General features: G+C 36.9%; 1 protein-coding gene across 4 annotated transcripts in view; it reads left to right on the top strand.

Moving 5' to 3' along the window:
* The window catches only part of FGF13 (fibroblast growth factor 13), a 214,672-nt gene that overhangs the window by 139,886 nt on the left and 58,180 nt on the right, over positions 1 to 16,606 (top strand). For 3 of the 4 annotated variants that reach the window (XM_008569799.1, XM_008569800.1, XM_008569801.1), the window contains 2 exons: positions 2,127 to 2,237; positions 7,722 to 7,825. In XM_008569799.1, the coding sequence (XP_008568021.1) occupies positions 2,127 to 2,237; positions 7,722 to 7,825 (215 nt within the window). Of the gene's footprint in view, positions 1 to 23; positions 262 to 2,126; positions 2,238 to 7,721; positions 7,826 to 16,606 lie in introns of those variants that run through there. The other variant, XM_008569798.1, reaches the window with a different exon arrangement.

Below are 16,606 nucleotides of genomic sequence, written 5' to 3'. Positions count from 1 at the left end.
CGAGGACAGCACTTACCAGGCGGCGAACCCAGAGCGGGGCGGCTGAAGAAGTGGTGGTGGTGGGCGTCGTGGCCATGGCGGCGGCTATCGCCAGCTCGCTGATCCGGCAGAAGAGACAAGCCCGTGAGCGCGAGAAATCTAACGCTTGCAAGTGTGTCAGCAGCCCCAGCAAAGGCAAGACCAGCTGCGACAAAAACAAGTTAAATGTCTTTTCCCGGGTCAAACTCTTCGGCTCCAAGAAGCGGCGCAGAAGGAGACCAGGTCGGAAGGGGCTTTAGCTTTTTGGAGATTTTCTCCATACTTTACGAGTGTGGAGGGGGTTGGGAGGCGGGTATGTCAGCGTAGATGAGTTTGTCGGTGGCCCATCTTGTGCGGATGAGGCCACCTAGCCGGTGTGCGTACGTGGGAAGACAATTGCCTCTCGCCTCCTTAGTAACAGTAACAGGCTTGCTGCATTGCAACTGCCCCAGGACAGGTCCCGAGCCTGGGGGCACACTCTGCCCAGGAGGCGTGCCCGGTGGGCTCTGGACGGGAGTGACCCAGACATGGCTATCGTGTGCGTGGCTTGGTAGTTGCAGGCACGGAGCTGGGCAGCCACCATCGCCCCCCCCCCCCTCCCGCCCAGGAGAACCCGGGGAATCCCTCTCTTGCCTTGATCTCTGCCTGGCAGCCCCTTCCCCTCCAGCTTCCACCCCCAAGGGATGTGGCATTCCGCTGTCTAGGCATTCCGTTTCTTTGATTACTTTTAAGCTTTCCGGGACAGACCTGACTTGTGGTGCAGTTTGAAATGTTTGCGCGCCGGGGGGCGGGGGGAGGATTTCTAGAACCTTGCGGCAAAGAGCTTAGTGATCTGGTTAGACTAGTAAAACTGTGGCTACTGGCTGCTAAAATGCAAGATTGAAGAACTTAAACTCCTAGTCTGATTGTGGGTCCTTTGGAACCATTTCGATGATAAGAGTAGCGCGATATTCTGCCACCAGGGAAAATTCAGACTGCTCTAGGTGTCAGGTTGCGTCAAGGTAGACCTTCAGGCGAACATGCGGGTTATTTGCCAATCTTAACCAAATGAATCTTTCACACTATTTTCTTACCGTTTACTAGATAAATATTACATAAAGTCAGACTTACTCATCGATCTGTCATTTCTACATTTATGTGTTCTACACACCCTGAAATGAAAAGGCAGACATACCTTTTCTGTTTGTACAAAGTTTTTTAATGCATTAGCTGTAAATTAGGCTTGTTTTAAAAAAGCTTAAGCAGTTGCAAAGCATGATTATGTGACTCGAATAATCACGTAAATATTTCAGCGCAGGTGTCTGTATTCAATAAAAGCAAATTTTGGTTATTAGTTAATTAGCGACTTGATTAATCTGTGGTGACTCATAATTGAAAATCATTTTAATTAAGAACCCATATTTTAGATAATCATATTTCTGATAGTCACTGAGAAAATAACTATGAACTAATTCTCTTTCCTCCCCACCAACAAAATCCCTGCTCTTTTCACACCCATTTTCCCTAAAGATAATTAATATGACAGGGTATGATGATGGCTGTTTTATTTCCTCTCCCCTCCTTTTATTTTTTTGTATTGAAGTCTCAGTCTTCTAAATACAAATCCTTTGATAGGTTTCCAGGTTATTTATGCATTTTCAACCTTTTTAGAATGGAGATTATTTATTGAAATTGCAGTACTTTTGAAGGAAATACTTGCTAGTGGGTTTTTGGTCCCTGCTTGGCAAACAACTTTAAATTATCTTTGTTATTTCTTTTCCTCCCACGTGAAAATTGGCACATTGCAATTTGCCAACCCGTTCCGAATGCTCAATGGGATTAGCATAGCGTTCTGTAAGCCAAAGGACAGGCTATGAGAAACTGTAGGCGCTGTCACAAGCCTTAGGGCTTTACCAATGTTGTGAAGTAGAAATCAAATGTTTCTTCAGTGTGAAGATTTATTATGAAACCAGGAGTTTGTTTTCTTCCAGAGGACTCTTTTAAAAAGTGTAGCTCGACCTTTTCCACTAAAATTTGTTAATGAGATTAGAATTTCGAATTCTGAGTCTTTTCAACTACATACATATGCACAATTTACCCATTGATCCAAATTATTGTTCTCTTTGCAGAGCCTCAGCTTAAGGGTATAGTTACCAAACTATACAGCCGACAAGGCTACCACTTGCAGCTGCAGGCAGATGGAACCATCGATGGCACCAAAGACGAGGACAGCACTTACAGTAAGTGACTGCAAAATAAATAGTATATGCCAGCATTTTCTTGACATTCCGTTCTTTTTATTTTTAAAAATAAACAACCCTTGCTCAATCCCGAAGTGAATGTGAAATATGGTCACACTGCATAATCCTGTTTACACAGGTTAACCTAAAGGAAGTTGAATATGAAAATATCTAAAATAGTGAACTAGAGCAAATAATGTTGACACCATCTGAAGAACAATCCAAATGTCATCTCCATGGTAATCTAGATAGATTTATGGCTGTCCTTTGGATTTTATTACTTTTTACCCACGGAAAATATACTCACCCACACACGATCCTGAAATAGCATATTATCTCTACTCTTAAGAACTGATCTGATCCCAAGAGAGAGGAGTAGCTTTATACCACGAGAATACTTCATTACAAGCTTTCCCCTCTGCTCCCCTTCCACGTACACACTGATAACTCTGAGACTAATTGGGATTTTAACATTGAGATACCTCCACAGGTGGGTAAAGGGATTTCTTTTAGTACTTTATTTTTAACCACGGTTTAAGTAAAGACCAAATTGGAGACAATGATGGTGAATCTAAAAAGGAAATGCATCAAAAATAATGTCAGCTTTATTTCTAATTATTAAAGGGAACGTGATTCCAAAATGTTACGTAACCTTTTATTATATATGCTTTATTTATTTGGAGTAATACAACCATAAACTCACAAATACTGCAGCCTTTTCTTCAGTGCTAGCAATTGGTGGGTTTTTCGGGTTTTGTTTGGGTTTTTTTTTTTTTTCTTTTGGCAATTTACAAATTTTTGCTGACCTATTAAATGTTTTATGAGGCTAAAACACTTAGTTCTCAGAATTTATTATGTTTTTCCTGATTTCTCCTGAGTTTCCCTCAGACTTTGATACGGTCTGAATGCGAACAAGTATTCTGCAGCTTTTATAGAGATGAGTGGCTATAGACAGCAATGCCATAGGCAGGGGTCCCAAAGTTAAGTGTTAAAGAGTTTCACACCTTTTATAAATGCATCCTGGATTGATGACAAGCTATGACCTCAAGAGGAAGCCACCTTTAATTACCCTTGAAGGAAGCTCCCTTGGTACCTAAGATGAAAAACCTCCATCCTAAGTGGTTCTTTACTGTTTTGCAAATGCTGTGTTATTATTGTGATATTAAAGTTTTACAGAGAATCCTAGTTGTTCTTTTATGCATACTCTTCTGTTTGAAGCAATTAGCCTAGTGTAACTAAAGGAATTTGCTATAATCAGATAACAGACATTAGTATATGATGAGTAGTGATAAAACATTCCCATAAATTATATATACAAATCGGTGTTTGGGGAAGGAATTAGGGGATATAAGCTGCTCTGTTTTGCAGAGCGCCTCAGGAAAATCCGTGTGTTAGGCATCAATGAAGGGGAGTTCATGATTAGCTGCCAGTGAGCCCCACCCAGTCAAGTTTTCCCAGAGAAGACATTTTGGGTCCAGTGTTCATATGTATTTCCTGACGAGGAAAAATTAAAAACAAACAAACAAACCAGATGATTCATGTGCTGTGTCTTATTAACAGCGATATGCCAAACTCATCAATATCACACTATATGTAATCATTTTAGGAGATAATCACACAACACACAGATGTAAATCAGGGCTCTATTTCTTACTATGGAGCTTAAAGGATGTAGTGGGTTTTGACTCTTCAATTCCTACGTGTGCACAGCTTGTACCTTTGATTGCCTTATAACTGACAGATATGCATGGTATTTCTGTGTACTAATGGTATTGGAAGACCTTTAAAGAAAATAGCTTAATAACAAGAATCTGCGTTTAGGCAGGTTGAAATAAAGAGAGGTGAGTCAACCAAAGGTAGGTATTGCCTTAACATGATGCATACAAATGGAAAGTATCTTAAAAGGAATAGCAAGTCAGTGAGGCTTGACTCTAACCCTGATGCCGAGAGTGACCAGCAGCTAGGAAGCTAAGTTAGCTTATCCTCCCACTGAGGATATTGTGGGGCACACGCCATCCTGAAACAAGCATGTTTAATGACTAAACTGATCTGTCAAAATGGAAGTCATAGCCATCCAGATTTGTTCTTTTTCCCCATAAAACCAAGCAGTTTTCTTAGCATTGATTTTTTTAATTAATTATTTTAAACGAATGGAACAAGAATACAAGTGTTTTTTTTTTTTTTCAATTATCACTCTTCCATTTATATACTATGTTCTTAATATGTATTCTTGGTATTATGTTTATGTATTTTTTACTTTTCTTATTTTTATTAATTTTTATTATTTTTCATCTTATTTTTCTCATTTAGTTCAGTTTGATTGATTTTATGTTATTTTAATTCTGATAGAGTTAGCAAGATTGTGGTAAAATAAATCAGTTTACATTTACCCAGATATATCCATATCTAAAGACATATGTTTGATATTATGCATTCAAGCTTACCTTATGCAGATTTATTACAATGGTAAATGTCAGTCCAATAAAATCTCATCATGAGCAAATCAGCCATTATAAATTATGTATTTTCCACCGAAAAGGAAAAGATGAAGACGTTTCATGGCAGTAGTTTTATTATATCTGTCTGCCTTGGATGCAGTGAAGGCTATTTTAAAAGAATAGTTTGCCCTTTTTCTTCAAACCTGCAGTGGCATTACCGGTTCAATTTGTCAAGTCTTTCCAATCTACACTCATAAATACTTTTATTAATTATTCCCTTTGGGAAATTGACCTTAGCCCAACTGATGGAGAAGCATGGCTTCAGTATTGTCTTCAGCAAACATCAAGTGCCACCTGGGGACATGGCTCTGAAAAAATGGTCTCTTTAAGGTAGAAGGTATTTAATTGTTTTTACTTAGACACAACAAAGAACAAACAAGAAACAAAGGCACTATTATTTATTAAACGTTTCTTCAGGGCCGAGCCCGTCGTGCACTCGGGAGAGTGCGGCACTGGGAGCACAGCAGCGCTCCTGCCATGGGTTCGGATCCTATATAGGGATGGTCGATGCGCTCACTGGCTGAGCGTGGTGTGGCCGGTCTCAAAAAAAAAAAAAAAAAAAAAAAAAAAAAAAAAAAAAAAAAAAAAAAAAAAAAAAAGTTTCTTCAAAACTGACTGAAATGGAAGAAGAGAATTTAGGAATTTAATGAATGTGTTTTAAATACATAAATGAAATCAATTATTTTCTTCTTATATTCAGAGTGTTTTTATCCTGATCAAAATAGTATCTTAATTCCATGAAGGAAGGGGACTCGAGATATAGAGAAACAGAGGCATATAGGAAGATACTGATTCTGTCCAAACTCACCCCTGATATAATTTCTTTGCATTTTTATCTGGAAAGAGTGTCTCCTTTAGACAGATTTTAAACCAGCCCTGTTTATTATCTATCTTGAATGTCTTAAAAAAAAAAAAAAAAGATTGGACTAATACGACTAGCCACTCTACATTTGCTATCTAAGTTTTTGTGTTGTGTCTGTGTTTTTGAATTAGGCATGGATTGCTGATGTTCTTTGCTTCTCTTCCTCCTACTGTTGTCTGATGTTTGAAATTTAAACATTTCATTGCTCATTAAAATCCAAACCAGAGAGTGGTCTGGGAACAAGGTGAAAGTCAAATCAATCAATCTCTCTCTCTCCCCACTTCCCTCCCTGCCTCCTCGCTTGTTACAAGCTGCGTTAAGAGACATAAGAAGGTTCAGAATATTGTAAAAAAAATGAAGTTCTAGAAACAATTTGGAATTTCATTTATCATTCTCTGTCATCTAATACTATGACTAAACTAGGTTTCAGGCATATGTTGGTGTTGTAGTTGTCAAGTGATATGTAGTGACATGACTTTTAAATAAAATCCATATGGAAGTTTTAGTTTGGTTTTTTAGATCTCATAATTTTTTAAGTATGAGCTTTTATATAATGGGATTGTGATCTAGTACTTTCCAAAAATATATTATCATGTTTTCACCATACAGATTGTTATCAATTCACAAATGCGTGCTGAGCACCTGCTGTGAGCAAGTCATCGTCAACAGAAAGAAATATGACATATACATGACATGCTCAACGATATTAGACTTCTTGCCTGTGCATTGCATTGTCAAATATAGCATGAGATCCTGGCTTGCAATCTGTGCAATTTGCTTTCCTTTACCTCACATAACAGAAGGGCACAGCTTTTAATATGATGAGTATTGAATGAAGTGCCATCAGTGGCATGTGGTGGGAACATTTGTATTTTGAACTGTACAATATGTCCTAGCTCCTCTTCGGTAATACCCTGATTTTAAGAGAAAGATACTTTTTAGGTTCACCAAGGAATATTTAGTACTTTATTAATATTTCTCATCCATATTACCCCACGTACTGCAGTGGAATATGTATACACAGAGATAAGCGATCCCAGAAAAACTATGCTTACCCGTGGGGTGACTTCTTTACATTTTCGTTCACAGAAAGATAGCAGACTGATGTAGCATTCTCAACAAATGTACAAAACAAGGCAAAAATCATCATCATTGGTCCATGACTCCTGAGAGAAAGGTGCACAGACTATTTTCACAAAATGTGTATGGCAAGCACTATGTTTTAAAAATGTACCATTTTATTTTTATTCAGGGTGTGGGAGGGAGTAGACAGCTGGTAGTGGGAGGACACCCACTGGTTGTCTCCAATGAGTGGTATGAGGTTGTGAGGAGAGCCTGGGTATGAGTTTCACACAGTCAAACCTTCAAATGGAGAAATGAAGGCCTCACTGGCACCAACTGGCTGCCCACTTGCAACTATTTTGCAAAAAAAAAAATAAACCTCTCTTAAGTTCATTGTTTTTATTTTTATAAACTTTGCTCTTGGAGACTAAAAGCTAGGAGCCCTTTCAATTCTATCTTGGAAAATGTTGGTTCTTTAAGAAATACTACTCTGGGAACATAGGACTACAAAATGACTTTTTTTAAGGGCTGAATTTATTTTGGGGTTTTGTGCATTGGAAATAATACAGATAATTTACATGAGGGCATTGGAACAGTTAGTATCTGTTCTAAGAGTCTAGGAATCTCTCCCCGACTGTTAGGTCTTAACTGTGCCTGTGAGAATTTCAGCAGTTATCTAGGGAAGCAGTTTAAAACCATAGTTTGTTGAGGATGATGCTATTTAATGTACAGACCGATTCCTGGAACTGGATATTTCCAAAAGAATCAAGGTTCCTCACCTCCAACCCTATGAAAACCATGGAATTATGACCAAAGTCTTCCATTTTCTCCAGGTTGAGAATATGTAGTTATAGCCCAGTTACATGACTACAGTCATGAATCAAGTACAGTATACAAAAAGGTAGAATGTGACCCTATTTATCTGTGTGAGTATCAATACATATCTGTCTATCCTCACCAAGTACACAATACTTTTGAAAGACCAGATGGTCCTGCTGGAAACATTGAAAAGCTCTGAAATTCAGAATTGTCACATCGTTTTCCCATTCTTTTTAATTTCAGCTCTGTTTAACCTCATCCCTGTGGGTCTTCGAGTGGTGGCTATTCAGGGTGTTCAAACCAAGCTGTATTTGGCAATGAATAGCGAGGGATACTTGTACACCTCGGTAAGCCTTACACTGTGTGCATGCTTTGACTATCCTAGTTTTTATCTGATATGAAATAAAATGTGCTTATATATGTGTGATCATTGCTGATTTCTGTGGAGGGGAAAAGTGTTCTGTGGAGGGGAAAAGTGTTCTTAATGGAAATATCTCATTTGAAAGGACAAATTAATTTCCTGTGAAAATTATATCTATTACTTATTAATCATTTGAGGCTAACATTTTTAGTATAAAATTAATGATTCATTTAACATTTTTGCATACATTGTCATCTGGGTTATTATTTTATGTAGCATATAATGGTCTGTCTTGCTGTCTTGTTTTGCAGCTGTAAGAAGCAAAGCCATTCCTATGACTCGGTTCAACATATTTTTATCCATGTTTACTCCTAAAGAAATTAATGAGGTTTCTCCCTCAGATCAACTAAGACACAAAGACCAGCTCTATAAGTGTTCCTAGAGTTTTATTTCTTATCCTCAGTTCTATTAGGACACTATTGCTGTCTGCCTTTACTTTAAATACTATTTTTCCATCAAGCACAGTTCAACTTCTCCTTACCTAAAAGTCCTGCTTGCCCTTTTCTTACAAGCCGGGAGTGAACAGAGTAAAAAGTGGAACTTTTTTCAGGTGAATTTATAAAGAGTGTAGACTCCAATTAAGTACAGAACATGGGGCCAAATTTAACTTTTTAAAAGGAATTTTAAAGTTTAAATATAGTCAAAAATGGTACAATAGAAGAGTTAGGATTTCATTCCTACCAGTAGATGTAGTTTCAGATTATAGGAGATCATTTAATATATTAATATTTTTTAATCTTTGTTTTGAATTCATATGTTTAAAAAAAATGATAGGATGTTTAAAACGGAGAAAATTGCTTGTCAGACTCTGTACTAGCTAGCCTTGAAGGAGGTTATTACTGTGACCCTAGAAATCTATTCCTCAAGCTGCAGATAAAACACTTACCTTTAGCTGCTCTTGCTCTCCCCTGTTCCCTGAATTTATTTCCAAGCCAAGTGTGTAGAAAGTCTCTTGGCAGATATGGTAGAAACCATGTTGTAACCATTTTTCAGAGACCAAGATGGGAAAGAGAGGTAGGAGAATATGACCACAAAGTGCACGTTCATTTGGTAAATCAGATAGTCCATATCATTTATGTTATGATAAAAGATTATAATAAAAAGATAATTATCCAGCACTTGCCTCAATCAGCATTCCTATCAGGCTGTTTCAGAGGCCTGGTTGCTTAATAAATGTAGGAGTTTTAGTCTTTTTACTAAATGAAAGACTTGAATTTATTGCAAACTTCATGAAATCTGTCATTTATTAATATAGTGCTATTACTATAAATGATAGGAAAAGGGATTTATTTTTCAGATTTGTGCATTAAGGTAAGATAATTTAATAATGAAGGATTTTAAATAACCTCATTAAGATCAACAGACTACCTCAACAGGACCAGATGCAAAGGTAGGTTTTTAATAAAAGACATGCTTTCTGAAACTATATTTTGCAGGCATGGGAATGAAATGGAATATATCAGGCATACTTTTGAGAAGGCAGATGCCAGATGGCATAGGAGATAATTACTGGTAAAGCATCCAGAATTTCACTGGGTTGTGGTCACTATTATGGTTCCTTGATGAGAAAGACTGATTAGAAATAAATCTTGCAACAATACGTTTTTTAAAAAAACACATGTTTTGGAAATAGTATTGAAGTAAGAATGGGAAAATCATTTAAATGAGATAATATGCCAGGTACTCCCACTCAAGAAAATTAGGCTATTCATTATTACATTTAGGGAACTGATACTGAAAATCGATAGTCTGCCATTCAAATTGACTATTATTCCAGGAAACTGGTAAATATCAGTGTGAGTTCATTTCTAAGAAAGGCTTCCCAGGGGAATCAGCATTGTAGATTGATAGGCTTCCTTTCCATGATGAACAGGCCAATAGATGGCAAAATGTGGAAGACTTTGTGGGCGTTTCCTATTAAGGAAAAGGAACTATATTTCGGTTATGGAGAAAAGATGCCTGATTGATGATCTTGGAGGTCATACAGGGAAAAAATATCCAAATTAGTCTGCTTCAGGAAAGAAATCTGAATCTTCTCCAGGGTAAATTTTCCAGTTCTTCCATTACTCCTTATTGATTGTGGCTTGGAGTCCCTTTACCATGTCGATCACCATCCTCGGTGGGCAGTCCATTTTATTGTCATCTTATTTAAAGTGTGGTGCTCAGACGCTATTAAAATGGAGTTCTATCCTAATGATTTCAGCAACTCGTATTGTTGAGCCCAGAAAGCCCAATAAAATATCATACTTTATCAAGAAGAGAAGGCAACCAGGGGGAAAGGCCCACTCTTCCTTACGTGAAACCCTGGCACTTCACTACAGAAATACTGTGTGCAGTTTTGTTAACTGCCTCTTAGCAAGGAAAAGGAGGACAGTAGAATGACCTAAGGAGAAAGGAAAAATAAGCAACCGAATTAAAGGACTACTGATGTGTGCTAGTGGGGGTAAAAAAACTGTTAGGAAGTTATTGCAAATAATCTTGATGAGAGGTGACTAGGGTCTGCCCTAAAGCATTTGCAGTGAGAATGGGTAAAAGGAGATGAATTGCTGAGATATTGTTAGGGGTAGAATTATCCAAATTTGGCTGACTGCACAGATGGAAGTTAAGTGTTTTCAGGTAAAGACTTTTAAAAACTCTGCACAATAGTGCTCAGTGGGTTATCAGGAGTCATAAGGAAGAAAGAGAATTTTACGTTTAGCATTTGGGTTGGTGGTGAAGCTATTGACCAAATGGGAATTTTTAAAAAGGCAGATTTGGGGGAAAAGATAACCTGAATGCAGCCCGCAATTGATATTTGAAAATAGAGACCTAGAGCTTAAGAAAGGGACATGAACTAGAGATAAAATTTGGGAGTTATCACATGTAGGTGGTGGTTGATTCCATGGGAATAGTGGAGAGAATGTGTAGCCTAAGAAGAGAAGTGAGTTCGTCAAATAATATTATGAAATATCAGCCTGGAAGCATCCAGCAGAGGAAGTAGTAATTATGACAGATATAATGGTATTGCAAAAGCTAAATGGGGAGAGAGTTTTAGGAGGAGTTAGCAACATCAAATGCTTCAAATAAAACAAGTAAAAGAGGAACTATGAATTTATGATATCAGGGTCCTATGTGATCTTGACAAAAGCACTTCCAGTGGGGTAGTGGGAACAGAAGCCAAACCCATTAGGGAAGAGAGGAAGTAGAGGCAGTAGGTATAGAATTTCTAAGGGAAGGAGAGACATGGATGAGTACTTAGGGGAACACACAGGGTTAAAGAAAACTTTGAGGTATTTTTGGTAGAGGATAAGACACTTGAATATATCTGTTAGCTAAAGGAAGGGAGCCAGGAGAGAGGGAGTGATTAAAGAAATAGGAAATGCAATCCTTTATGGAGTGAGGCCCCATTGGAGATGGGAGGGTGATGGAATTAAAAGGATAAGTGAAAGGGTTAGATTCACCTTGAAAAGAAGGGACACTGCTTCTGTAATCGGAGGCAAAGAGATGAGGATGGATGCAGATGTACATGTACAGGTGCAGGCGTACGTGTACATCTGCAGGTGATGGGTGAAGAAGTTGAAGGACTTCCGTGCTGGATGACCTGTATTTTCCCATTGAAGTAGAATGAGAGGCCATCTGTCGAAAGTCAGAGGCATAGAGATGGCATAGGTGAAGGGTTGTCACGGCTGTTTTAGGAAAGGGGAGAGGAAACAGTTAATACCCGGGGGTGGGTAAACTACAGCCATGGGCCAAATCCAGCCCACCTCCTGTTTTTATAAATAAAGTTTTATTGGAACAGTTACGCTCATTTATTTACTTATTGTCTGTGGCTGCTTTAGTGCTACAACAATAGAGTTGAGTAGTTGTGACAGAGACCTTATGGCCCACAAAGCCTAAATTATTTATATCAAATAACTTGGCCCTTTGCCAAAAAAGTTTGCTGACCCCTACACTCTAATCAGAAAGTGGTTATCAGCCTTAGCCACCCGTCAGAATCACCTGGGGACCTTTCAAAAATTCCATTCTCTGTGCTACACTCAGACCAATTGTATCAGAATATCTTAGTGTGAGGTCTGTGGATGAATATTTTCTGAAGCTCCCCAGCTGATGCTTTTGTTCAGCCCGTGTTGAAAATCACTGATCTGGGGCTAAGAAAAATGATTGCTGAATAGCACTGGGGACCCCCGATAAAGTCAGAAACCATGAATTTATATGCACTTTTTTCTTTCTTCTAAATTTCTGATGCAGATTTTTTTCTGCTTTTGTAAGCAAATTGCCTTTACATTTCTGAAGGACTATTTCTTGAGATGATGAAAAATGCTGATACTTGGAAGAGCTTTCTTATTTTATCTCCTTTTCTTTTTTCTGTCTTTTGCATTTCTGCTTCTGTATCCTTCCTTCAGTGTCTTTTGAATTCAATTTTACATTTTTTTTTTTTTTTACCATTTCTTTCCTTCTTTTTGTCCATTAAATAAAGAAACAACATCTCCGTGTTGTTATTGTTACAGAGATAGCAATTTACTTTCCGTGATTAATCTCAGGATTCTTGCACTGTACCTTCCCCTCCCTTTTTTTCTTGTTGCCATGGGGGACAGACTTGATGTAGGCTCAAGTGGCAGTGAGAAACCATCTGTGGCACAGAGAATCATAATTAGCCATTATTTCATAACATATTTACTTTTGTCCATGATAAAACCGAGTCTTTCTGGAACTGCAATTAAATTATTATTCATTGTGTATAGAGAACTTTATTCTTATCTTTGTTTTTTCTTTACCAATAATGAGTTGTACATAAGCCTTTGAGAGTTCCTCAAAACTTCATAGTATAAATATTTAATAGCATAAAGCTATTTGTAATAAATTTTTCAAGACTGCTTGAAATAAGTAAACATTAACTAGAAAATCAAGCATCTTAAATATGAAAAAAATTGTTAGAGTTCTAGTATCTATTATAATAGAGGGATGATTACAGACATTAAAAACAGGATAGCGAAAACTCAAAGTTAGACCAAAAGCATTTGGTTTTGATTTTGGAATGTTCCAGAACTCACTAGCAGCAGCTTTGCACATCTGATTACTTACTTTTCATCAGAATTAGTTTTCCATTTTCAGAGTATGCAGTGTTGCTTGGGTTGGGGTTGGGGCAGCCAAAATGTAGACAAGTAGAGATCCTTTGACAAGCCTTTTCAATTCATGTATTTCCATAGAAGACATGTAAGGGTGGTTTTACTGCCATGTTTTATGGTCCTGGGACTACCATAGCAAACTAGATGCAAGATCAGAAAGCAGGTCTCCCTGAGAGTCAGCTTGACACCATGGGAATGAGGCAGCATGTGTTCCTGATCCCACAGGCACAGTCATACTTGGAATCTGAACTAAGGGGACATATTTTCCTTCTCTACTGGATTATTTCCACAAACCGTAAATTTACCAAGTTTCTTTTCTCATCACATGGAGTTGGCCTTATATATCACTCACGACATCTTATGATACAGTCTCCTTCAGAGGAATCACTACCAGCCCCTTAGTAGCTGTGACATCTTAACTTTACTTGTTTTAATTTTTTGACAACTTAGATTTGCTTCCCTTTAAGCTTAAGAAAGTCATATGACTTAAGTTAATTTTTAGATTAAATTAAAATGCATTTTTAAAAAAATAATTTTATGATTTCTCAACACCCATTACAAAATCTTGGCCATTGTAAAATCAGTTAGCATTGCTATTTTATGCAAACTATATATTAGAAATATGGATATTACATGGAAAACTGCTCCATGTGATCATGCCCCTAACCAGACTACTTTTAGAAATGCATTTGTGTATTGATGTGTGTATGTATAAATACGTGCATACATACACTTAAGATGCTTTTGCTGGTGGGCAGGGATGTGAGAGCCTAATAAGCAGCTACAGATAATCCAACTATTAGGTGTCTTGTCATTGTCCTTGTTCTCAAAGACACTGACATCAAGATTGTTAAGTCATATGTTAACATTCTTGGTGACTTCAGAATGCCTGTGGATGTCCCATCTAATAACCTGGTCTCTGAGTTCTTTGACATTTTAAGCTTTAATATTATTTTGCTTTTTTTTAACCTTCCCGTTCTCATGGCCATACCCTTAGACCCGTTCTACTGCAGGTCACTGACCAGTTTTCCAGTATCCATAATCTTTTTCTTTTTTTAACAGCTTTAATGTGATATGCTTCACAGACCATAAGTTATTCATTTCAGTTGTATGATTCATTCTTTTTTAGTATATTGACAAGTTTGTGCAATCATCACCACTGTTCAGTTCTAGAATACTTTCGTCAACTAAATGCTGTAATTATACCAATTAGCAGACACACCTCGTCCCCTCTTCCAGGCCTAAGCAACCACTAATCTAGTTTTTTTCTATGTGGATTTGCCTATTTGGGGCATTTCATATAAATGAAATCATATAATATGTGACCTTTTGTGACTGGCTTCTTTCACTTAGCATAAAGTTTTCAATACTCATACCTGTTGTGGCATGTATAGTACTTCATTCCTTTTTATGGCTAAGTAATATTCCATAATATGGCTGTACCACATTTTATTTATTCATTATCAGTTGATGGACATTTGGATTATTTCCCCAGATACCTGCATAGCTGTTTCCTTCCCATTGTTCATGTCTTCACTGGAATGACATTCATTAGAAAGGCCATCTCTGACCACCTTAACTAAAGTAGTACATTTACTGTCTATATTATCTGTAGTTATCTTCTTCAAGACCTTACCACTATTTTAAAGTACTATTTTGCATATTTGTTTCTCATCCTCTCTTACGAGAATGTAAGCATGTTGAGAGCTCATATTCCTGTTTTTTATTTACTACTGTATCCCTAGTGCCTAAGTGAGTGCGTGCTCTTGGTTTCTCAAGAAATACTTATTGAGTGACTTTGTTGGACTCAAAAGGGAAAGATAGGTGTTGCCTCATAAGCCTAGTTCTAATTACTTTTTAAAATATTTTTTATTTGGAAATAATTTCAAACTTACAGGAAATCTGCAAGAATAACCCTAGTACAAAGAACACCATGTATCATTTACTCTGATTCATTTTACCCCATTTGCTTTACTATTTGTTCTATCTGTCTATGTCTATCATATTTTCCTTAGCCATTCAAGAGTATGTTATATCCTGGCATTTTACCCCTAAATATTTCAGTGTGTATTTCATAAGAATAGGGATATTCTCTTATATATCCATAGTATAGTTATCAACTGCAATAATTTTAACATTAACACAATATGTTTCCTAATCTACTGTCCATATTCCAGTTTTGTCGGTTGACAAATATGTTCCTCATAGCATTTTTTTCTTCAGTACAGGATCCAGTCTAGGGTCAGGTATTTGCATCAAGTTATCATTTTAGTCTCCTTTAATCGAGAACATTTTCATAGCCTTTCTTTGTCTTTTATGACGTTGACATTTTTAAAGAAAAAAGGCCACCCTCTTTTCTTAATTTTTACTTTTTAAATTTTTTTTATTGAAACATATTGATTGTAGACATTTATGGGATACAGAGTTATATTTCAATACATATATACAATGTGTGATGATCTATTCAGGGTAATTAGCATATTCATCATGGTGAAACTTAATTTCTTTGTGATATGCACATTTGATCTCCTGTCTTCTAGTTGTTTGGTAACATGCAGTGAATGATTGCTAATTATAGATTCCTGGGTCAACTGTACACCAATAGGACTTATTTTTCCTATCTAGCTGTAATTTTGTGTCTATTAACCAGTCTCTTGCTATTTCCCCTACCCCCTTCCCTTTCCTGCCTCTAGTAACTATAGTTCTTCTCTCTCCTTTCAATAGTTCAGCTTATAATTTATCTGGGTTTTTTTTTTTTTGGTTTTGTTTTTTTCTCTTCTTTAGCTCCCACTTATGAGTGAGGACACACAGTATTTCTCTCTCAGTGCCTAACATATTTCACTTAACATAATTTTCTTCAGACTCATCCATGTTGCTGAAAGTGGCAGAATTTCATTATTTTTTATGGCTCAGTTGTATTTCATTGTGCATAAATGTCACATTTTCTTCATCCAGTCATCCACTGATGGATATTTTTTAAAAATAAGCATTTTCACTTTGGGATTTGTTTGGTGATTTTAATAATTGGATTAAGGCTAAGCATTTCTACCCAGAGTACTACATAAGCAATACTATGTTCTTCTTGAGGTATCAACATCTGGAGGTATTCAATGTCCATCTGCCCCTCATTCGTGATGTTAATTTTGACAATCCATCAAGGTGTTATTTGATTTTTCTACTGTATAACTCTTCACTGGGGGGTGTGTGGCAACTAGTAAACAATTCATTGAGAGACACTTTGAGACCATGTAAATATCCTACTCCTAAGAACCCAGTTTTTAACATTATATTTTCAGGAATCCCAAACCTCCTTAGAAAAGTAAGATAATTAGCCAGTACATTGAGAACTGACCAATGATTTCCAGATAAGTCTTATATTATTCATATTATATATTATTTTTTATTGATAGCTAAACTGAAATAGAAAAATTAATATGTTTATCTTAAAATCAACCACTATCATAAAAAATAGGATGCAGCAGCAAAGGATTTTCTGGGTTCAGCATTTTAGTGATTGTGCTTAAGTACAGTTATTTAGTGGAAGGGTTGTTTACGTTGTCCAGGTGCATTAAAATCAATTCTTTTTTTTTTTTTTTTTTCCC

The sequence above is a fragment of the Galeopterus variegatus genome, unplaced genomic scaffold (genome assembly GCF_000696425.1).
Source record: "Galeopterus variegatus unplaced genomic scaffold, G_variegatus-3.0.2 Scaffold530, whole genome shotgun sequence".
Lineage (NCBI taxonomy): Eukaryota > Metazoa > Chordata > Mammalia > Dermoptera > Cynocephalidae > Galeopterus > Galeopterus variegatus.
This window is presented reverse-complemented; position numbering and strand designations above follow the sequence as displayed.